Raw genomic sequence first — 24369 nt, forward strand, 5'->3', positions numbered from 1 at the left:
ATCCGGTGTTGCTGTGAGCTGTGGTGTAGGTCACAGAGTCGGCTGGGATCCTGCATTGCTGTGGCTGTGGTATAGGCCGGCAGCTATAGCTCTGATTTGACCCCTAGCCTGGGAACTTCCATATGTTGCAGGAGCAGCCCAAAAAATGGCAAAGAGACAAAAAAAAAAAAAAAAAAAGGACTAATTCCCCACAAAAGGAATTTTGTTTATAATAATATACCTGAATACAGTTTTTAAAAGTCTTTGTAACAATATGCTAAAATTAAAGGCAGTATCACAGATCTTTTAATTAAATACAAGGTTAAATCTTACAAAATCAAGTGTTTTACTGGGTTCACTCTTTATTGAGGAAAGCAACCAATATTCCACACCATAACAGTTCACCCAAAGAAATTCTGATATTTAAAAGTTAATGAAACTTATAAATAACTGCAAAACATACATAAATACATGTGTTATATAGCTTAACATTACTTCTCTAATTCTCAATAGTACACCTCTTCCAAGTAAAGAATGCCAATTTACTAACTTATTTTCCCTATTTGGAAATGGCTATTTTTGGTCATATAATGTAACCATGGGTCTTACATAAAAGTTCTATAATAAACCTCCCACTTTTTAGTTTCCACAGAGATGGAGTTCTGAGCAGAGACCAGCTGAATTCACTCTGCCCTCTCGTGGAATTCATGCTGGGTCAAAGCACAGTTTCTCAGCTCTAGAAAGTACATTTCACCTTAGCTCTGTTCAGTGCCCACATTTCAGGTAAAGGAATGGTCGATACATAATTTTAGATGTGAGGATGAAGAGAGAAATGTTTGTAATTGCCGTTAACTATTTGTTTTTTAAAATACCTGCAATCCACTAAAAGATGGGACAAAATAAACTTCAGAATCTTCCAAACTTCTGGCCATTTTTTCAGTTTCAGCAGCATCTGTGAACAGACCTGGAAAAACAAAAACAAACAAACAACAAAAAAAAAAAACCACCTTAAAATAAAATGAAGGGCTTGGGGAGGGACAGACAGAATTATGTTATATGACTAGTATTTACCTGCATCAACACTTATTGAGAATATAATGTGAAAGGTCGCTCACCTGTAAAAGGGTCAATGCAAAGGCCAGTCTGCTATAGTGCTACCTGGGTTCTCACACTTCAGCAGTTGACAGCCCATGGCAGGGGTGAGGGAGACAGAAGACCCTCTTAGATGGGCTCTGTATGCAGGAGGACTTAGATTCTTCCTTTAATGATATCTAGGCTGTTTTTACAAATTAATTCTGGAGTTTCCATTGTGGTTGAGCAGTAATGAACCGGACTAGTATCCATGAGGATATAGGTTCAATCCCTGGCCTCGCTCAGTAGGTTAAATATCTGGCACAGCTGTGCTATAGGTCACAGATGAGCCTTGGATCCAGCGATGCTGTGGCTGCAGTGTAGGTGGGCAGCTGCAGTTCTTTTTTTTTTTTTGTCTTTTTGCCATTTCTAGGGCCGCTCCCACGGCATATGAAGGTTCCCAGGCTAGGGGTCTAATTGGAGCTGTAGCCCCCCGCCTACGCCAGAGCCACAGCAATGCAGGATCTGAGCCGTGTCTGCAACCTACACCACAGCTCATGGCAACACCGGATCGGATCGTTAACCCACTGAGCAAGGGCAGGGACCGAACCCGCAACCTCATGGTTCCCAGTCGGATTCGTTAACCACTGCGCCACGACGGGAACTCCAGCTGCAGTTCTGATTTGACCCAAGCCCAGGAACCTCCATATGCCGCAGGCTCTAAAAAGACACCACCCTCCCCCCAAAAAAATCAATTCTATGTAGTTTTTGGCATTAAAATATTCATTCTCCTGAAGATAACACACACTCAAGATTTCTTTTTCCCTTCCTTTTTGGCCACGCCCGCAAAACATACATACAAAAACATACAAATGTTCTTTGGCCAGGGATTGAACCCTTCCCACAGCAGTGACCTGAGCCACAGCAGTGACAATGCCAGGTCTTTAATCTGCTGAGCCACCAGAGAATTCCCCCATTCTAGTTTTCTGATGAAAACCACCTAGAACAACCAAGAGAGTCAACTGAAAAATTATTTCATCTAATGAGTTCAATAAAAAGGCCAGTAACAAATAGATATACTAAAAGTCAATCTTTATAAAACAAACAAGAAAATCAAGATCTAATTCATTTACTACATTTTCATACTGAAGTATTTTAATATTTACACAGGAAGAAGCACGAAACCCAAGTGTAGGGCTGGATGAGTTTTCACAGTGTGACTGCGCCCATATCAACTAACACCCAGATCAAAGTTCCTTTGTTCAACATCATGCTTGTGAGATGCCTTCATTTTGCTACAAGCAGTTGTACTCCATTCATTCTCATGCCGGTATAGTACTCCCTTCTCACCATACACAATTCATTCAAGTATTCTTTAGCTGAAATGGGTAGTTTCCGGTTTTTGGCTAATAAGCCACTTTGAACACTTGTGCTCCTTCTTTTTGGTAAATATATGCACACATTTCTGTTTGTTACATACCAGGGGATGGAAATGCTGGTCCTAGGATTTTCCCATTTAGGATTAGCTTAAGCAGATACTACCTAATCATTTTCCAAAGTGGTTTTACCAATTTTAAGGCTACCGCCAGCAAGATGAGAGCTCCAGCTACTCCATATTCTTGCTAATAATTGATACTGTCTATGGGTTCTCATTTTTTTAATTAGTGGTATTTCACAGTGGCTTGATTTTGTATTTCCCTGTTGACTAATGAAGTTGAAATCTTTTTCATTGGCCATTTGGATACCTTTGTGTGTGAAGTGACTCCTGAATAAGCATGTGTGATTGACAGCAGAGATCAGATGAAAAAGATCAGGAAGTGGTCATAATAAATATTGCTTGCTTTATACAGTAATAATGAGTTTTCTTCCTTCCTTCCTTTCTTTCTGCTTTTTAGGGCTACTCTTGTGACACATGGAAGTTCCTAGGCTAGAGGTCTAATTGGAGCTACACCTGCCGGCCTACACCACAGCCACATCAAGGCCAGATTCAAGTCACATCTGCAACTTACACCACAGCTCATGGCAATGCAGGCTCCTTGACCCATTGAGCAAGGCCAGGGATCAAATCCTCATCCTTTCGGATACTAGTAGGGTTCATTTCTACTGCGCCACAACAGGAACTCCCTGGTTTTATTCTCTTACATGGTTTGTTATTCTTATAAGGAAGAATTAACTAAAGACAAGAAGTTTAAGGAAAACCCATTTAAGATTAAAGTTAGGAGTTTCTGTGGTGGCTCAGCGGTTACAAACCCGACTAGGATCCATGAGGATGCGGGTTTGATCCCTGGCCTTGCTCCGTGGGTTAAGGATCCAGCATTGCTGTGAGCTGTGGTGTAGGTCGCAGATGTGGCTTGGATCTGGCCTTGCTGTGGCTGTGGTGTAGGTTGGCAGCTGTAGCTCTGATTCGACCCTTAGCCTGGGAACTTCCATATGCTGCAGGACAAGGCCCTAAAAAAAAAAAAAAAAAAAGAAAGAAAACGAAAAAGACTCAAGTTAATGAGGATAACTCAATAATAATTAGAAATTCTACTCAAAATGACAGTTATCAGATCCATAAGTTACATTCATTTGTTCAAAATGTCCAGATAAAACGTTAAAATATATCTATCACTTTAAAAACGAATATATCAAAAAGACAACACAGACTTCCCATTGTGGCTCAGTGGTAACAAACCCAACTAGTATCTGTAAGGATGAGGGTTCAATCCCTGGCCTCGCTCAGTGGGTTAAGGATCTGATGTTGCCATGAGCTGCGGTGTAGGTAGCAGATGCAGTTTGGATCTGGCTTTGATGTGGCTGTGGTGTAGGCCTGCAGCTGCAGCTCTGATTTGATCCCTAGCCTGGGAATTTCCATGTGCTGCAGGTTTGGCCCTAAAAAGACAACACAGCTTTTGAAATCTAAACTTAAAAAAAAAAAAAATCATGTCCAAATGTCTAAATTTTTAAATCAGGATGTGGAAAATATATTAGATGGCTGGTCTGAAGAGAGCTTTTGATAAAGAAACAGGACAGGGGAGAATGTAGTTGGTTCACATTCTTTACTGGTTGTTCTGTCCTTATTTGAAGAATTTCTCTAAGTAGTCTTCCACTTAAACTGTTCTCCAATGAGCTTACTGATGGAAAGTTTCCTGGAGTAAGCAGACTTCACACTTCTCATTCACTCAATGCAACTAAGAATCCTCAGAATTTCTATCTGAGGACACAAAAGAAAGAGCTAGCAGGCCAACCAGTGAACTCTGAGTACCACCAAACAAGCAGTGAGTTTCCTGGTTTTTTTACTTTCTCTGATATCTCCTGAACAGCCCCAAATCTAAAACCTGGGTCAGTACACTGGGTATAAACATGAGGAGCTTCTAAAGAAGTTCCCTCCTTTTCCTCTGAGGAGTAGGCGTCAGGGGGTCTTTAAGGACAGACGGTGGGGAAATTATCCCATTTTCTTGTTTTTTCAGTGTCTTGACAATCTACCAGAATGAGAGAAAAAACATTGTATCTTCATATTTTTGCAAAAACAAATAGGAAGGATAAACCAAAAACTAATGAAGCGATTATCCACAAGAGATAGGGAGATAGGATGAAGGGGAGGGGAGGGAATTAATTGCCTTGAGGGTACTTCTTTATGAATTTGACTTGGAAGTTATGTTAAAATTCCACACTAACAAAACAATGAAATTCTTGGGTGGTGAAGGGTGCAACCCAACAAACAAACAAACAAAAACCCCACAAAACCAAAAATAAAATCCAAACCAAAACCAAACCATGGTTTTTAAAAGGATTCAGAGGGGGAAAAAACTAAAAATGAATGATAACAGGAATAAATGAACCCAATTCTTTTCAAATTAATAAACTCACTGAAGAGAGAGGAAAAAGAATTAATCCAAGCAATCTGAATAGTACACTTTGACCATATACCCTTGATATATATATGTATGTGTGATATATATATGTGTATATATATAAATAAAATTCAGCAAACAATCTTGAACAAACATTGTTTGTTGTAGTGATATGGGCTTAGTACTCAAACTCTTTGGTATAGGTTTTGTTTTGTTTTGTTTTGTCTTTTTGTCTTTTTCTAGGGCTGCACCTGCGGCATATGGAGGTTCCCAGGCTAGGGGTCCAATCGGAGCTTTAGCCACCGGCCTACACCAGAGCCACAGCAATGCGGGATCTGAGCTGCATCTGCAACCCACACCACAGCTCACAGCAACGCTGGATCCTTAACCCACTGAGCAAGGCCAGGGACCGAACCTGCAACCTCATAGTTCCTAGTCGGATTCATTAACCACTGCATCACGATGGGAACTCCCCTGGTATATGTTTTAAGATTGAGCAAAAGAACATGTAACATTAATGTCGTTGGGAGACAGGGTTTTCAATGTGGAAAAGGGGGAGATTAAAATATAGCACAGGACCCTACACACACACACACACACACACACACACACACACACACACACTTCTAGCCCTGATACAAGTGCAATGGCACTCCAGTTATCGTTTTTAAATACCATTTCCCACTAAAAGGAGCCTGGGCTCATTGGGAGAGTGGCAAATTCCAGGGCAGGAATAAGAAGTGCACAAGATGAGCTTAAAACATCTTGTGTCAGAAACTAAAAAAGTGCTCAAAAAATAATACAGATATATATATATATATATTTTTTTTTTTTTAATTCACCATTTTATTTTTTGTCTTTTGTCTTTTCAGGGCCGTACCCACGGCACATGGAGGTTCCCAGGCTAGGGGTCGAATGGGAGCTGTAGTCACTGGCCTACACCACAGCCACAGCAACGCGGGATCCGAGCCACATCTGCGACTCACACCACAGCTCACGGCAATGCCGGATCCTTAACCCACTGAATGAGGCCAAGGATCGAATCTGCAACCTCATGGTTCCTGGTCAGATTCGTTTCCGCTACGCCAAGACGGGAACTCTAGATGTTTAAGAGACGAAGAAGCCACTCTGAGGAGATTCTTACTGGCCAAAACTAACAATCTGAGTAGGAAAACAGTTAACTATAAAAATTATAACCTGCTGAATAAAATAAGAAACCATGAGTTTATACCAATAATAAATAAAGGAGGAGCTCCTGCTGTGGGTGCAACAGGATCAGTGGTATCTCTGGAGTGCCGGGACACAGGTTTGATTCACAGCCCGGCACAGTGGGTTAAAGATCCAGCATTGCCGCAGCTGTGGCTCAGATTTGATTCCTGGCCTGGGAACTCCATGTGCTTCAGGGCAGCCAAAAAAGAAAAATAAGTAAATAAAAATAAAGGGGAAGAGAGAGCTCATCCTTATACAGTAGAATGTTAACAATAAACAGAGGTAATGATGGAGTTAGAAAATACCAATTTATGGGAGTTCCTATTGTGGCTCAGTGGTAACAAAACCCATTAGTATCTATGAGGATGTGGGTTCAATCCCTGGCCTCACTCACTGGGTTAAGTATCTGGCATTGCTGCAAACTGTAGTGTAGGTCGCAGATGTGGCTTGGATCCTCTGTTGCTGTGGCTATGGTGTAGGGCAACAGCGGTAGCTCTGATTTGATCCCTAGCCTGGGAACTTCCATATGCCGCGGGTGCAACCCTAAAATGCACACACACACACACACACACACACACACACACACACACACACAAAATTAAAAAGAAAATACCATTTTGCAACCAACAGAATGAAGACTGATCCAGCTATGGATCATCAAAGAATGCTAAATTTAGGGTATGGGGGGAATTTGATGATAAATGGGATGTTTAGCTCATCTCAAAGTATCTCTCCACATACAATTTATTACAAAAGGAAAAATGCTAACTGTACAATGGAGAAATCAGAAAATATCTTATGCACATGAACAAAATTAACACAACCAAAATAGGACTAAGGGACATCTTGCATCTCTAGGTATGTATTCCCAGAAAGAAACGTTATCACGTGTATAATTTCAGCCTAAACTACATAAACTAGATATAGATATGAGATACCCAAATTGAGGGGCATTTAATAAAATATCTGGTCCAGGGAGTTCCCGTCGTGGTGCAGTGGTTAACGAATCCGACTAGGAACCATGAGGTTGCGGGTTCGAGCCCTGCCCTTGCTCAGTGGGTTAACGATCCGGTGTTGCCGTGAGCTGTGGTGTAGGTTGCAGACGCGGCTCGGATCCTGCGTTGCTGTGGCTCTGGCGTAGGCCGGTGGCTACAGCTCCGATTCAACCCCTAGCCTGGGAACCTCCATATGCCGCGGGAGCAGCCCAAGAAATAGCAACAAACAACAACAACAACAACAACAAAAAAGACAAAAGACAAAAAAAAAAATCTGGTCCAGAGTTCCTGTCGTGGTGAAGTGGAAAAGAATCCAACTAGGAAACATGAGGTTGAGGGTTTGATCCCTGGCCTCACTCAGTGGGTTAAGGATTCAGCATTGCTGTGAGATGTTCTTTAGGCTGGCAGCTGTGGCTCTGATTTGACCCCTAGCCTGGGAATCTCCATATTTTAGGGTCACGCTTGTGACCCTAAAAAAAAAAAAAACAAAACTGGTTTGTATGCTTCAAAAATGTCAATGGCATGAAAAACAAAGAAAAGTTCACAAAATTGTTCCAGATTAAGGGAAATTATACAATAAGCAATCCTAGACTGGATCCTGTATTGGGAAAAAATTGTCATAAAGGACAGGACTGGGACACCTGATAAAACTGGAATATAGATTTTAAATTTGACAAAAGTATTACACCCAGTATTAAATTTTCTGGAGTTAATAACCATGTTTTAGATATGTAAGAGACTATTCTTGTTCTTAGGAAATACACAGTGAAATACTACAAGGAAAGGAGTATGATGCATGCAACCTACTATTAAAGAGCTCAGAATATTATATGGACATTCGTCTATACTATGGCATAGTGGATGGATAGAAGGATGGATGGATAATCAATAGGTACATATACTCAGTGAAACATATATAAGGTAACAGATATGTTTAAAAGAGATTTAGTTTATCAATTTAACTTTTATTATTATTTCTCAATATTATGATTTGTACACCTTTATCATTTTTGGCTTGGTATGATTCTCTTATCTTTACAAATAAACTGCTCTTCTTGTCTTGACTCTCCTCTTTATTCTCAGAATTCAGACAATTCATCTACCTGTGACTGTCTTAGTTTGTGTCTCTTTTTTTCTAACTTGGTAAAACCATTTTGGTCTGAAAACCCAGGTCTTTCTTCGGCTCAGGAAAGTTTATTTTCAATTATCTCAACTTTTACATTTTCATAATTCTATTTTCACATTAGAAAAGAGACTGCAATTCACAGATTTATTTTTCCTTTGATCTTTCTTATCTATCTCTTACCTTTCAATTTTATTTTCTATTTTTTTCTCTTTCTGTTTTTTAAATTCTTTCCAATTCCTACTTGGGTTTTTGGCACTGCCCATCCAGGTTACGTTTTATTAATTTCTTTACATTTTATATATCATGGTTTTTGTCCTTTGAAATCCTTTATGTGTTCCCAACACCAACATTCCCCTGCAGTATCTTCTTTTATCCACTTATTGTTTCATTTTTGTTGTTATTTTAATCTTTCGTTTCTTCCACGACAGCGGTCTCTGTGGAGCCACCTGTTATGGTTTATTGAACTTGACCTCCCTCTTTCAAGATGTTGTATGTTCTTTTTTTTTTTGTTTTGCCACAGCAGTGACAATGCTGGATCCTTAACCCCCCAACCACCAGGGAACTCCATAGGTGCTGGATGTTCTTGAGTACTTCATGCTCTCTTTCAGTTCGGGGTTGGGAGATTGGCAGGCAGTGAGAGGTAAGGGAGTGAACGTCCTGGGCTCTCGGGTTTCTCAAAGTATGAGAAAGATCAGTTCTCTCCCCTCAGCCTGGAAGAGGAGCAATTCAGACCAATCAGTACTGTTGTCCACTGTTATCAGGCTGTCTCAGGGATGGGCAGGCCCAGCTCTTTCTTCTCTGCACCAGCAGCTTCGATCCACAGAGAACATCTGCAGGGACCTCACCAGCCTCTAGCATTTTCACCAATAAGACTCAGCAGGTGCTCTCCACAGACCCTGGGTCTGCCCAGTCTCCTTGAGAACTCAAGGCTTCATCCCTGGCTGAGATCCACTCCAGCTACAGCCATATTTATCTTACTATGTCATCCCAGCAGGAAGCAAGACCATGAACAAAGATCCTACTCACCAGCAGGAACATGTAACTATTCACCGCCACCCAATTAGTTCCTGTATGAGAGAATGTTTACCTCATCTCCTCTAACGTTGAGACGCTGTATCTCTCTGGGGAAGATACCCAGAGAGAAGAAATTGGTTTCCTTTATTTCTAGTAAACAAGAGGCTGAGTAATTTCAAATGTATATTGGAAAACTGATGGGGTTTGCCTGCCTGGAGCAGGCAGATGTGACATGTAGCAATTAAAAGTGGTACTGCAAGAGAAAAGATGTCCCCTGACCCACATTACTGGAGGACAACCATCTCAGTTGTGGGAAAAAAAATAGGGCATTATTTCAATTCCTTAAATAGGTCATATTCCTCCCCATGTGGGGCCTCCTTCACTGGTCTTTGCTGCTTGGACTGCTCCCTGACCAACAGCCTCTCCCACCAGGCCAGCCACTCTTGTTCTTCCTTCAGGGCTCAGACGAAACACAGCTTCCTGAAAGAAGCCTTCCAATTGCCCAGACTAGACAAAGCCTTCCCTTTAGAAGAGATCAATGAGTCTCCTTCTCCTTCTTGGTACTTCACACTAACTTTTTTGTTTTCAGTTATTCATTTAATATAAGTCCTTCCTGCTAGACTGTAACCTCCATGAGGGCTGGGAATGTCTGTCTTTCTCACTGGTGACTGCTAGCGTGTACAGTTCCAAGCTCGGACTCAGCACTCAATTACTTGTTAACTGAATAAAAGCTGGAATATGTGAAAACATTTCTTTCTCTTTTTTGTCTTTTTAGGGGTGCACCCGTGGCACCTGGAAGCCCCCAGGCTAGGGGTCAAATTGGAGCCACAGCTGCTGGCCTACACCACAGCCATAGCAAAGCAGCATCCAAGCCGTGTCTGTGACCTACACCACAGCTCACGGCAATGCCAGATCCTTAAGCCACTGAGCGAGGCCAGGGATTGAACCCGCATCCTTATGAATACTAGCGGAGTTTGTTACCACTGAGCCACAACAGAAACTCCTGTAAAAACATTTCTAAGATTGCGATAGCAGAATAGAACAAAGAGCAAAGGAGAGCAGGAATGGACCAGATTGAAAGGAGAAGAGATGATCCTGTAAGGACTCAGATGGGGCAGTTAACATAGAAGGTAAGGGGAAGAAAAAGAAAGAGAACTGGCCTGAATGAAAAGGATGAAGAAAATAAATCTGAGAAGCAAGATGAAAGTGGTTCAAGAGAGTTTTATGCCTGAGAATGAGCTGTTCAACTCAGTAAAGGGGTGGAAGGAACCACCATTAGGAGCAGAACAAACCCAGTATACCACACAGAGACATAAAGGCGTAGATTACACGTCTTCAAAGAAATGACAGGGTTACTCAGGCTCTTACACACTGTGTTTTTCCTGAATATATATTCAGTCATTTTTTTCAATACATTCATTAAAGTGAATTCTCAGAATAGAAAAAGAACTTCGCGTTCTATAAAAATTCTCAATTTTTTAATATAAATTTCAGAGAGAGGAGTTCCTCTAGTGGCAAAGAGGAAACGAATCTGACTAGGAACCATAAGGTCGCGGGTTCGATCCCTCGCCTCGCTCAGTGGGTTAAGGATCTGGCATTGCCGTGAGCTGTGGTGTAGGTCGCAGACACGGCTCAGATCTGGCGTTGCTGTGGCTGTGGCGTAGGCTGACAGCAACAGCTCTGATTGGACCCCTAGCCTGGGAACCTCCATATGTCATGGGTTTTGCCCTAAAAAGACAAAAGACCAAAAAAAAATTTTTTTCAGAGAGATATATACCAGAAAAGTTTAGTTCTGCCAATGACTGGCATTTTATTATTATTATTATTATTATTTGGCTTTTTGCTTTTTTAGGGCTGCAACCGCAGCATATGGAGGTTCCCAGCCTAGGGATCTAATCGGATTTGTAGCTGCCAGCCTACACCACAGCTACAACAACTTGGGATCCAAGCCATGTCTTCGACCTACACCACAGCTCACAACCTACACCACAGCTCACAGCAACGCCAGATCCTTAACCCACTGAGTGAGGCCAGGGATCGAACCTGCAACCTCATGGTTCCTAGTTGGATTTGTCTCCACTGCACCATAACGGGAACTCCTGCCAATGACTGAAATTTTAAAGTAAATAATTCAACTCTGAATTCTCTCCCTCCAGACAGACCAATGGTTCTGCTTTCTGCCAGAGATGGGACTGGCATTCGGGACTAGCTTGCATCCCGGAAATCACACCACTTTTCTAGGTCAGAGCCTTTTAGTTCCACCTCCTAGAAAATAATTTTTGTCATTTGAGAATCAGAGTGAATGAGCCTCAACCCAACAAAGCAGTGGAAATCATTCCCACTGATAATGTTCACATGATGTTATATGGAACTTAGGAATTTTTTTTTTTTTTTTTAGGGCCACACCCAAGGCATATGGAAGTTCCCAGGCTAGGGTTAAATGAGAGCTATAGCTGCCAGCCTATGCCACAGCCACAGCCACAGCCACAGGCACAGGCACAGCAATGCTGGATCCTTGACACACTCAGTGAGGCCAGCGATCAAACCTGCATCCTCGTGGTTACTAGTCAGATTCATTTTCACTGCACCACAACAGGAACTCTTAGGATTTTTTTTTTTTTAATGTGAAATTATTTTGCTTTTCCTTTGCATCTTTTGGGAAGGAAGTTAATAAAAAGTATAACTAAAGGAGAAGAAATACATAACATATTTTTCTATTTCTGATAATCTGGAGTTAACTGAAGACACATGTCCAAAAATTAAAAGAAGTACATTTAAAGAAGAAGAGATTTTAAGTGATAAAAAGCTTTCAAATAAATATTTTTTGTTTACTAGGTAATCTTAAGCTTATAATACAGGTGCAGGCTTATACAGAGAGAAAGAAAGGAAGAAATAGATTGGCATTTTCCTCCTAGAGTACATATTTTCTGCCAATGGAATTATCTCTGTCTTTAAACAAATCAGCTTAGCTCAAATCAGCAAAGTAGAAACTCAGGCCCTCTTCACAATTTAATCATTAGAGATAACTATTGTTAATATTTTGGTATATAACATTACATACTGGATGCATCCAGTAAGGGTATGTTCATTATTCACAACAGCCAAAAAGTGGAAACAACCCAGACGGCCACTGACTGATGAATACATCAGTGGTACATCCATACAATGGAAAATTATCCCACAATAAAAATAAATAATGATACATACTACAACACAGATGAACCTTGAAAATACTACATACTGAATTATATAAGTCAGTTACAAAAGACCATGTATTGTTTGATTCCATTCATATGAAATGTCCAGAACAGGCAAATCCAGAGAGACAGATAGTAAATCAATGGTAACTTAGGGCTGGGAGCATGGAACAGGGAATCTCTGTCAGTGGGTATCGGGGTTTCTTTTAGAACAAAAACGTTCCAAAATTAGACTCTGCTGCTAACTGCACAACTCTGTGAAAATACTACAAAATACTTAATTGTATATCTTAAGTAAATGAATTATATGGTGTGTGAATTATATCTCAAAAAGCTGTTTGTTTGTTTTTTTGTCTTTTTGCCATTTCTTGGGCCACTCTCGTGGCATATGGAGGTTCCCAGGCTAGGGGTCGAATCAGAGCTGCAGCCGCTGGCCTCTGCCACAGCCACAGCAACGCAGGATCCGAGCCACATCTGCAACCTACACCACAGCTCACGGCAACGCCAGATCCTTAACCCACTGAGCAAGGCCAGGGATCGAACCCGCAACCTCATGGTTCCTAGTCGGATTTGTTAACCACTGAGCCACGATGGGAACTCCCTCAAAAAGCTTTTTTTTTAAAAAAAAAAAAAAGCAAAAAATATTTACAGAGGCAGTTCTGCAACTCCTTCATCCCTTTCTTAATGTATCATAGACAAATATTCCATGTCAGTGAGGCATGCTACCACACTGCTACTTGTGACGATCCATTGTTCCACTATATGGCTGTGCTGACATTTATTTATTTAGTGCTTTATTTTTAGACAAGAATTTATTTCCAACTGCCATATGAAACACCCATTATGTACACACATCTTTGCACACCTGTATGATTATTTTCTTAGAAAACAATGAACAGACCTAAGGGTCAAGGGTTTGTACTCTGTAAAATGACACATATTGCCTAACTGTCGTCCAGAAAGTTCATACTAATTAAAATTAATAGATGCAAACTATTGCCTTTGGAGTGGATAAGCAATGAAATACTTCTGTATAGCACAGGGAACTATATCCGGTCACTTGTGATGGAACATGATGGAGCATAAAGTGAGAAAAAGAATATATATATACACACACACACACATATATATATATGTGTATATATATATATATATATATATATATGACTGGGTTACTTTGCTGTACAGTAGAAATTGACAGAATACGGTAAATCAACTATAATGGAAAAAATTAAAAATAAAATAAAACTAAATTAAAAAATAAAATACATAACAAGGGAAAAAAAACATTCATTCCAATGGGAAACAAGACACTTTTCTCTATGTTCCAACTCGTGCTGAGAATCATTAAATTAATCAGTCTTGGAGTTCTCTTGTGGCACAGTGGATTAAGGATCTGGCATTGTCACTACAATGGTGAAGGTTTGATCCCTGGCCTGGGAATTTCCATATGCTATGTGTGTGTCCAAAAAACCAAACACTAAAAGAAAATCCCCCAAACTAACTGATCTCTGGCAATGATGGGAGATATCCTTTTTTTTTTGTCTTTTTTTGTCTTTTTGCCATTTCTAGGCCCGCTCCTGTGGCATATGGAGTTTCCCAGGCTAGGAGTCGAATCGGAACTTTAGCCGCCAGCCTACGCCAGAGCCACAGCAACATGGGATCTGAGCCGCATCTGTGACCTACACTACAGCTCACGGCAACACCGGATCCTCAACCCACTGAGCAAGACCAGGGATGGAACCCGTAACCTCATGGTTCCTAGTCAGATTCATTAACCACTGAACCATGACGGGAACTCCTGAGATACCATTTTTCAAATGTGTATTTCTTTGACCACTAAATCTGAACAACATGTATTAATAGTCATTTGATTTCAGAATACCTATTCTTCTGTCCTTTGTCCATTTTGGGGGTCGTCTTTATAAGTTTTTCTAACATATGCTACCAACTGTCCTTACAACTTTGTGTTTTAACTTTGCTACGGCATCTCTCTCCTTACACATTGTAATATTTTACATATTTACTTCTATTATTCTCTTTCTTTACGGTATCTGGCTTTAATACCTAGCCTTTTACCATCCCAATGTCATAAAAATAACCTCCTGTATTTTCTTCTGGCACATGTCATTTTATTTTCTGTTTCATCTGAATGATCTATTTGTGCCCTGATGATTGGTGATCCTGTGGCATTCTTAAGTCTGGCCTATAAAATCCATTTAGAAGACAACTTACCTAACTTTTGAGCCCATTGTATGGCAGTACCAGTATCTCCTGCATTGCCTTCAGCTAAGCATACAACTTCTTGCCCAATCTTCCACCCAATTAATGGGTAAAAGCCTAAAAAACAAACAAACAGTATAAGTCACATAATAAACAGTGAATTCATTCAGAGACACCTACAATGGCACAATTTGATTATCTCAGAAAACAGCAACATGGCTCTGATGTCTGATTGCCTGAGTTCAAATCCCAGCCCTCTCTCATTTACTAGCTGTGGTATTACAAGTTTCTAACCTCTTAGCTCCAGGTTCCATGATTGTAAATGGTCCACCTCAGAGAGCTCCTATGAGAATAAACTGCGTTAACATATAAAAAGAGAACTTAGTGCAGTGCCTGGCATATAATACAAACCATGAACGTTAGTTGTTATTAGCTATAAGCATATCTATGTCTCTAGAAACACAGAAACTATATATATATATATATATATATTTTTTTTTTTTTTTGGTTTTTAGGGCTGCCCCCTCAGCATATGGACGTTCCCAGGCTAGGGGTTGAATTGGAGCTGTACCTGCTGGCCTACACCACAGCCATAGCAACGTCAGATCTGAGCCCCATCTGTGACCTACACCACAGCCCATGGCAATGCTGCATCTTAAACCCATTGTGTGAGGCCAGGGATCGAACCTGCATCCTCATGTATGCTAGTCAGATTCATTTCCACTGCACCTCAATGGAAACTCCAGAAGCAATATTTTAATTGAGAAATTAAAGGTAATTATGAGATTGGTTTTCTAGAGAACTAACCATGCTATTGCATTTATCTGTAGTTTCTAAACAAGGTTTCTAATAGAATCAATGACCAACATTTTCCCAGCTAGGGGAAAAGGAAGTTTAGTGGGGATGAAAGGCAGGAAAAGGAGTTTTTTATTTTATTTTTCACTTGGCAATAGACATTTTTTTAAATTTATTTTTATTATTTTTATAATGATTTTTATTTCTTCCACTATAGCTGATTTACAGTGTTCTGTCAAATTTCTACTGCACAGCAAGGTGATTCAGTCACACAAACATGTATGTATACATTCTTTTCTCACATTATCATGCTCCATCACATAGTTCCCAGTGCTACACAGCAGGATCTCATTGCTTATCCATTCCAAAGGCAATAGTTTGCATCTACTAACCCCAAATTCCCAGTCCCTCCTACTCCCTCCCCCTCCCTCTTGGTAACCACAAGTCCGTTCTCCATGTCCATGATTTGCTTTTCTGTGGAAAGTTTCATTTATACCATATGTTAGAGTCCACATATAAGTGAAATCATATGGTATTTGTCTTTCTCTTTCTGACTTAGTTCACTTAGTATGAGAGTCTCTAGTTCCATCCATGTTGCTGCAAATGGCATTATTTTATTCTTTTTTTATGGCAGGAAATGGAGTTTAAAATCTACTTCTTAGTAACCACAGTAGGGGACCAGAGCTCAGATTAAGAGGCCCTAGTCCTCCTGGGTACCGTTACCCAATCTAGATTTCTTGGTTTGAACATTCCAGGATATCTTCTATTAGGGAGAACAAATTCTTCAATTGTCATTAAAGCCCTAAGAGTGAATACATCACTAGTTGAGAAGTACCACCCCCAAAAAATTCACAAAAGGAAGAAATTCTAACCCATAAAAGACATTTTAGAGGCCTAGAAAGATGTTTTAAACAAATATAACAAGTATTATGGGAAAATATTTGGAGAGCTGACCAAAAATACCCTAATCTTTCTCAATTTATCTAAAAAAATCTTTCTCATTTTTTAAGGATTTTAATTTAAAGAAAAAAGGGAAACAGGGATTAACTGTCTCTAAGAATAATAATGAAAAGTGTTAGAGAATATCCTTAATGTAAAATGGGGGAAGTTCCCTGTTGGTGCAGTGGGTTAAGGACCTGGCCTTGTCACTGCTATGGCTCAGGTTTCTGCTGCTGTGGTGCAGGTTCAATTACTGGCCCTGGAATTTTTGCATGCCATAGACATAGCCAAACATCACTGTCATCATCAAATGGGCAAATACTGTCACAAAAATTAAATATGAAAAGAAGAGATATTTGATTAATAAACTGGATGAATTCTAACTACTTACCCCCTACACTCTGGTGAGGGTTATTTCCAGTATTAATATCCAAAAATGTCCCACTTCCCATGGTTAACTTCACATCTCCTGTCTGGAAGCAGCATTCTCCAAACATGGCTGATTGCTGGTCAGCGACCTGCCGAAAACATTCAAATACCAAAACTTTGGGCCCTTTGCAGTGGTCCAGTTCACTGTATCCCATTGTCTCACTTACTGTACTCTCATGGTTCAACATTTTCTTTCTTTTAAAAAAAAAAATCTCTAAAGAGAACAGAGAGCAACAACTATATGATAGGAGTCTCTCTAGGACTAATATTATGTGGATGAATAATGTGTCTTGGGAATTTTTAGCAGACAACCTACTTCATGACTTTTAAGTATCAAAGAATAATCTCAAATAAAAGTCAGAATAAAATTTGGGAAGAACCAATTAAGATTATTTGTTTTCAATTTGCAAGTGCTTTTGTTCATTAGTCAAAATAACGGACGACACAAATTTCTTTTTATAACAGTGACAGATGTATGCTTTACTATAAGGAGATGAAGGTTAAAACCACACATTTCCCAACCATACATTTCTTGTTAAAAAAATTAAAATGGGAGTTCCTGTTGTTGCACAGTGGTTTACGAATCTGACTAGGAACCATGAGGTTGCAGGTTCGATCCCTGGCCTTGCTCAGCAGGTTAAGAACCCAGCGTTGCCATGAGCTGTGGTGAAGGTTGCAGGTGTGTCTCCATCCCGTGTTGCCGCGGCTCTGGTGGCTACAGCACCATTTGGACCCCTAGCCTGGGAACCTCCATACGCCGTGGGAGTGGTCCAAGAAATGGCAAAAAGACCAAAAAAAAAAAAAATCAAAATGGACCAAAACTCTCCTGAAGAATGCTTTCTCACTGATATATTCTTCCAGCCAAAACTTAATCTCAACCTGAGCCTAACCCAAGTTAAGACTGATCCTCTCCAGAAACCTGTAACTTGGGAATTAAATTCCCCTCCCCTCAACTTGATTCTTCCACCTAACATGGTGACTGTTCATCTAGAGACAGATGCTCTAAACCTTCTGTTTAAGCTGCTACAGGAAATTAAAGGCAAAGTCTGAGTTTCTACAATGAAGAAAGAAACCTCAAAACCCAGAAGCAGCTAATTTTTCATTCTTCCACAAATTCTTTATTTCTTCATTTCCCATCTTTTATTTTATTCAAGTTCTTTACTGGCTAAGTAGACACTGACTAAGGATTTTATAAAATATAAATACATTTCTTCTTTACCTTAATTGCTCTATCAGAGTTTATGGTCATACTGTAACAGACGTAAATCAAGCACTGGCCCTATCACTGGTTTTTTGTTGTTTCATCTATTTAATAAATATAAACCATATGCTCCTCAGAACACTACATTTTAAAAAAATTTAACAGTTTTCTGGAAAACACTAAAAAGAAAAGTCAGAGAAAGTTATAAAGTATTTCCATGATAGAATATTGGCTCAGTGGGCCCCTTTCCAGGATATAGAGAATATTTTATATACACATATTTAGTTTATACTATACAAGGAGAAACCTTCAAGTTTTCTACTTACCAAGGCCACTATTGGTATAGGCACACCAAATATCTCTTCATCCACGGATCCATAATTGTGGCTTCAAATAAAATTGATTAAAAAGTAAGTTATAGCTCTAGAAATACTAATTCTGAAATGCAGCAAATATTTTCAGCATAAGTTAAAAAGTTAAGTAATGAACATAAAAGCACCTCAGTCATGTAATAAAATGCTTTCCCCACAAAGGCACAGTGAATTCAGGGACAATTTTGCTGGCTTCTGAGTCTGATTTTTATTATTACCTCGTATCCCTGACGGGAGGCAGGAGAGAGAGCGGTATGGAAAGCAGGGAGGTAATGAGCTTGCTCCAACACATCTGAGCATAAAAACATGTCATCAGAATCCAAGCGAAATTACACAAAAACTGGTGATTCAAAAAGAGGAGAAAGCAGCTTTACCTCATATGGGTCAAAAAGTCCCGTTGTACTGGCATTTGAAAAGTCCGTGGCAAATTCAGAACCTAAATTTACATTAGAAATGATCTATTTATTATCAGATAGTGTAAATCAACACGTATGCCTCCTTTATAATCTTGGCCTTTGTCGGCCCTCAATTTTGCACCAAACTGTGTACTTCCAGAGCAAAGTCTCCAAAGAAATTTCCCACTTAATCTTTTTGAACTTTTAGAGTTTACAAAGGCATTTTCATATCGTGATTCCCATTGTCAGATCATGATTCCTGGTTTAAAGATGAGGAAAGGGAATCAGGGGAAAATGTGATCACCTATAGCTATGCTATAGGTATAGTTGCAAAGTGACACACTGGTATTGAACTCAAGTCTTTTGTGTGTGTGTGTGTTTTCTAGGGCCGCTCCCTCGGCATATGGAGGTTCCCAGGCTAGGGATTGAATCAGAGCTGCAGCTGCTGGCCTACGCCACAGGCAAGGCAATGCCAGATAAAAGCCACATCTGTGACCTGTCACAACTTGCAGCAACGCCAGATACTTAAACCACTGAGCAAGGCCAGGGATCAAACCTGCATCCTCATGGGCACTATGTCAGGTTCTTAACCCATTGAGCCACAATGGGAACTGCAATCCCCCCTTTTTTCCTGAAGATAAATCATTGCTATCAAATTCCAGTTAGCTGAGACAGATCTATCAAATCGTCTTTACCTTTTGTAAGTTTATGTAACAACCAGGTATCAACAGTCCCAAAGCAGCAATTTTCTTCTTGAATGGCCTTTTGTACCTTGAAAACACAAAATACAAAATCAACTCAAAAAGGCGAAATTATTAAATGCATGATTTAGTGCCAATCACTAAACACAATATAACCCCATTTTTAATGAAAGTTAAAATATACATAGAGAAATAATTTCTAGAATTTATCCCCAAAGTTCTAAGCAATTACTATAGGGTATGAAAGGCTTTAGTTTTACATCAAGCATGCTTCCTTTTGTGATGAAAAAAATCAAACAAAACGAAACACAGTATATATGTTTTTTTAGTTTAGTCGCAATATAAAAAGTCTGAAATGGGATGGCATACCACAGCTCAGAGGTCAAATTCAACCCAATGCCTGTTTCTGTACTGCAAGTTTAAAATTTTGTAATAGTTAAAAGAAAAAAAAAAGAATTTATTTGTAACACATGAAAAGTATATGAAATTCAAATTTCTGTTTCCTTAAACAACGTTTCACTGGAACACAACCATGCTCATTTGTTTATACATTATTTATGGCTACAATGGGAGACTAGTGTGACACAATCCTCATGGCCTTCAAAGCCTAAAATATTACTTATCTGGCATGTTACAGAAAATATTTGCCAAAAGAAAATATCAAAACCAGCTGATAGAGAAATTGAAATGTTTGTAAAGATACTGTTAACTTACTGGAAAACAATCCCCAAATCATACTTTATCACATGTCCAACTCATTTGTCCCTTAAGACTAGCATTTCCTGGATACACCCAGCCCAGGACCCAGTGGACATCTTCCATGTAGCCATGATTTCACAGCATCATTACTTCCCTAAGCTCCTTAGAAGCAGGAACTAGATTGTTTTAAAAAAAAATACTTGATAAATAAATGAGGTTTTAAAAAAACAGCAAATGAAGACATTTAAGGATGAATTATATTTTAACAATAGGATTAATAAAACAAAAACAGATGACATGAGTTCCAAAAAAAGACGTCTTTGGTAGATTACTTGTAGCACGTATTTTGAAAATTCAAGTGTTACACCCCTTAAATATGGTATACGTAAAGTAATATATTTAGGTTTCACTTCCTTCTTAAATTTAGAAATTGTGATTCTGAAATTTGCTCCAAATTAGACAAAGGTTAATCTGTATTACAGCAAGAAGCAATAATGCCTGCCAGGTCATAAGTTCACTTATTCATTCAAAAAATACTTGAGGAGTTCCCTTTGTGGCTCAGTGGTTAATGAACCTGACTAGTAAAAATGAGGTTGGTGGGTTTGATCCCTGCCCTCGCTCAGGGGGTTAAGGATTTGGGGTTGCCGTGAGCTGGGGCGTAGGTCGCAGACAAGACTCAGATCCCATGTTGCTGAGGTATAGGCTGGCAGCTGCAGCTCTGATTCGACTCCTAGCCTGGGAACTTCCATATGCCATGGGTGCGGCCCTGAAAAGCAAAATAAATAAATAAATAAATAAATACTTGAAAGCCAGGCCTTCTGATTGCAGGCCCTTATGAGGCTAGAGGGACACAGAGTAGGTATCAGGGCTTGCTAAGGGAGAAGGACCATTGGCAATCCTCACACTGGGTTACGACTCCAAATGGCCGTACCCTAGGCGTACGGGTAAACTAAAAAGATTGGACCTTACAAGAACTCTGACTCAGCTTTAAATCATCTCAAACATTAAATTGGATTGAGATAATCCTGGTACCTAGCAGAGTGGAAGAAAATACATAAATCCCACCTAGAGCAAGAGGTTAAGGCTCTCATAATTTCCACACACAATTTCACAAACTAGCTCATACATATACATACACACAAACAAATAAGTGACCAGGTTCATCAAACTCATCAAGTTGTACACATTAAATATGTGCAGCTTTTTGTATGCCAATAATCATACCTCCATAAAGTGGCTTTAAAATCTTTTTTTAAAACATTAAGTAACCAGGCATATGAGGAAATGAGAACACTATGGGGGGAAAAAAGGAGAGAGACAGTCCATAGGGGCTACAGCTACTGCAATTAATAGTCATGGGCTTTTAAAATTTCATGCTAATTATGTAAAGGGGGAGAGGAATTCTAGAGCTAAAAAATTAAGAACTTGATGGGTTTTAATAATAACGCAGTAGAAACAAGGAAATAATAATAGACTTGGAAGACAGGTTAGAAGAAAACGCCCAGAATAAAGTCCATAGAGACGAAAGAACGAACGGAAAAAATATGTAAGACAGTGAGAGACAAAAAGGATTTAGTAAGAAGGTCTAACATACATGTAATCAGATTTTCAGAAGGAAAGAAGATAAGGAGAATGGAGCTGAAATTACATTTGAAGATAATGGCTGAGAAATTTTTCAAATCAACAACAGATATCAGGCAATGAATTCAAGACACCCTGCAAACCACAAGTAGGTTGTCACTCCTAGATTATAGGTGCACAAAATGTGTTTGTTAGAGTCAACATCCACTTATAACAAAGTCTTATTAGAAAACTAGGAAAAGCAGAGAATTTCCTTAATTTGATAAAGGATATCTAAAGAAAACGTACTACAAATTCATACTAAATAGTGAAATGTTGAAAGCTTTTGTTCCAAGATCAAAAATGGAAAAAAAAAAAAAAAAAGGTTTGCAGTCATCCCTTCTAGTCAGTATATCCTGGATGTGCTTGTCAATGCAAAGAAAAAGAAATGAAAGTAACATCATACTTCTATGATATGTGATTAGGAAATGGCAAATTAAACTAATGAGGTATCATTTTAGACCTAGTAGAATATCTAACGTCCAAAACACTGACATCAAATGTTGGTAACGATGTGAAGCAACTCCCATTCATTGTTGGTAGGAACACAAAATGGTACAACCACTTTAAAGACAATTTGGCGGTTTTTTACAAAACTGAACAGTGTTACCTATATGATCCAGCAATTGCATACCTAGGTATTTACCCAAATGAGTTGAAAATTTATGTTCATACAACAGTCTGTACACACAGGTATAGCAGCTTTATTCATAACTGCCAAAAATTGAAAACAAGACAGTCTTCAATAGGTGACTGGAAAAACAAACTGTAATACATCCAGACAATGAAATACTAGTCAGTGATAAAAAGTCAGCTATCAAGCCACAAAAAGACATGGGGAAACCTTTAAGGCATATTGTTAAGTGAAAGAAACCAGTCTGGAAAGGCTACTTTCTGTATGATTGCAACTACATGACATTCTGGAAAGGCAAGACCATAAAGTCAGTTAAAAAAAAATAATAAATCAGTGGTTGGTTGCCAGGGATTCAGGGATAAGAGGAGAGGGATAAATAAGTGCAGTGCAGGAGATTTTGAGGTAGTGAAACTACTGTGTATGATACTGTAATTATAGACAGGTTACATTAATAATACTTAATAATGTGTCAACATTGATTCACCAACCGTAACCAATGTAACCTATTAATGCAAAATGCTAATAACAGGAAAACTGTGTTGGGAATATGGAAACTGCTGAATGTTTCTATAAATCTAAAATTCTTCTAAAATTAAGATGTACCAATTTTTTAATAGCAAAAAGATTTTTCAGCTTGTCTGTATTTTCTTGAGTCAGTTTAGGCATTTTGTGCACTTCCAGGAAATTATCCACTTATCTAAGTTCTCTGATTTGTTGGCATATACTTGTTCATAGTATTGTTTGACAATGCCTTTACTTCTGTGAAGTTGGAATTAATGTTCCCTCTTTCATTCATAATTTTAGTTATTTGGGTCTTCTCATTTTCTTCCTCTGTCAGTTTAGCTGATCTTTTCAAACCAATTTTTGGTTTTGCTGATTTTTCAACAGTTTTTCTATTCTCTATTTCATTAATTTTCACTCCAGTCTTTATATTTCTTTCCTTCTACTTGCTTTTTTTTGTTTGTTTGTTTGTTTGGTCTTTTTGTTTTTTTAGGGCCACACCAGTGGCATATGAAGGTTCCTAGGCTAGGGGTCCAATCAGAGCTGTAGCTGCCAACCTACGCCAAGCCTCAGTAATGCCAGATCCGAGCTGTGTCTGCGACCTATATCACAGGTCATGGCAATGCCAGATCCTTAACCCACTGAGTGAAGCTAGGGATCAAACCCGCAACCTCTGGTTCCTAGTCAGATTCATTTCCACTGTGCCACAACGGGAACTCTGTCCTTCTACTTGCTTTGGGTTTAGTTTGCTAATTTTTTTCTTTTCTTTTTGTTCATATTTTCCCTATGTCTTAAGGTAGAATGTTAGGTTTGTTTTAATGCAGACTCTATATGTATTAATAGTCTTCTAAATTTCCCTGTAAACACTACTCTTGCTACATTACTGTGTTTTCATTTTCATTCATCTCAAAGTATTTTCTAATTTCTCTTGGGATTGAATTGTTCACTTTTCACATATTTGAACTTCCCAAATTTATTTCTGTTATTTATTTGTAATTTCATTCATTTTTAGTCACAGAATTACTTGGTATAATGTTGGTCCTTTCGAATTTCTTGAGGCTTGCATTATGGTGTGGCATATCATACATCCTGGAGAAGGTCCCATGGCAAATAAGAAGAATGTATATTCTGTTATTAAAGTTTTATACAAATGTCTATTAAGTATAGTTTCTACTATTGTTCAAGCTTTCTATTTCCTTGTTGATCTTCTGCCTAGCTGTTCTATCCATTATTTGAGGTGGGGTATTGATGTCTCCACCTACCACTGGTGAATTGTCTATTTTCTCTGTCAGTTCTGTCAGTTTTTGCTTTCTGTATTTTTGAGTACTGTTATTAGGTGCATATATGTTTATAATTGTTAAATATTTCTGATGGACTGACATATTATTATTATAAAACGCTCTTCTTTACCTTTAGTAACATTTATTTTTGTTTTAA

The 24369-nt window shown here is 39.0% G+C and overlaps 1 protein-coding gene across 4 annotated transcripts in view; it reads right to left on the reverse strand.

Annotated features, from left to right (window-relative positions):
• Window positions 1-24369, reverse strand: part of GK5 (glycerol kinase 5) — an 86738-nt gene that overhangs the window by 19845 nt on the left and 42524 nt on the right. For all 4 annotated transcript variants that reach the window (XR_007135439.1, XM_047783841.1, XM_047783819.1 and 1 more), the window contains 7 exons: window positions 19473-19548; window positions 18757-18818; window positions 18601-18674; window positions 18338-18398; window positions 16773-16899; window positions 14660-14764; window positions 852-943 (listed from right to left, as the gene is read on the reverse strand). Coding sequence is in view for 3 of the 4 variants with exons in the window: in XM_047783841.1 (XP_047639797.1) it covers window positions 852-943; window positions 14660-14764; window positions 16773-16899; window positions 18338-18398; window positions 18601-18674; window positions 18757-18818; window positions 19473-19548 (597 nt within the window). In the remaining variant the exon portion in view is untranslated. The remainder of the gene's footprint in view (window positions 1-851; window positions 944-14659; window positions 14765-16772; window positions 16900-18337; window positions 18399-18600; window positions 18675-18756; window positions 18819-19472; window positions 19549-24369) is intronic.

The sequence above is a fragment of the Phacochoerus africanus genome, chromosome 1, assembly GCF_016906955.1.
Source record: "Phacochoerus africanus isolate WHEZ1 chromosome 1, ROS_Pafr_v1, whole genome shotgun sequence".
Classification (NCBI taxonomy): Eukaryota; Metazoa; Chordata; class Mammalia; order Artiodactyla; family Suidae; genus Phacochoerus; species Phacochoerus africanus.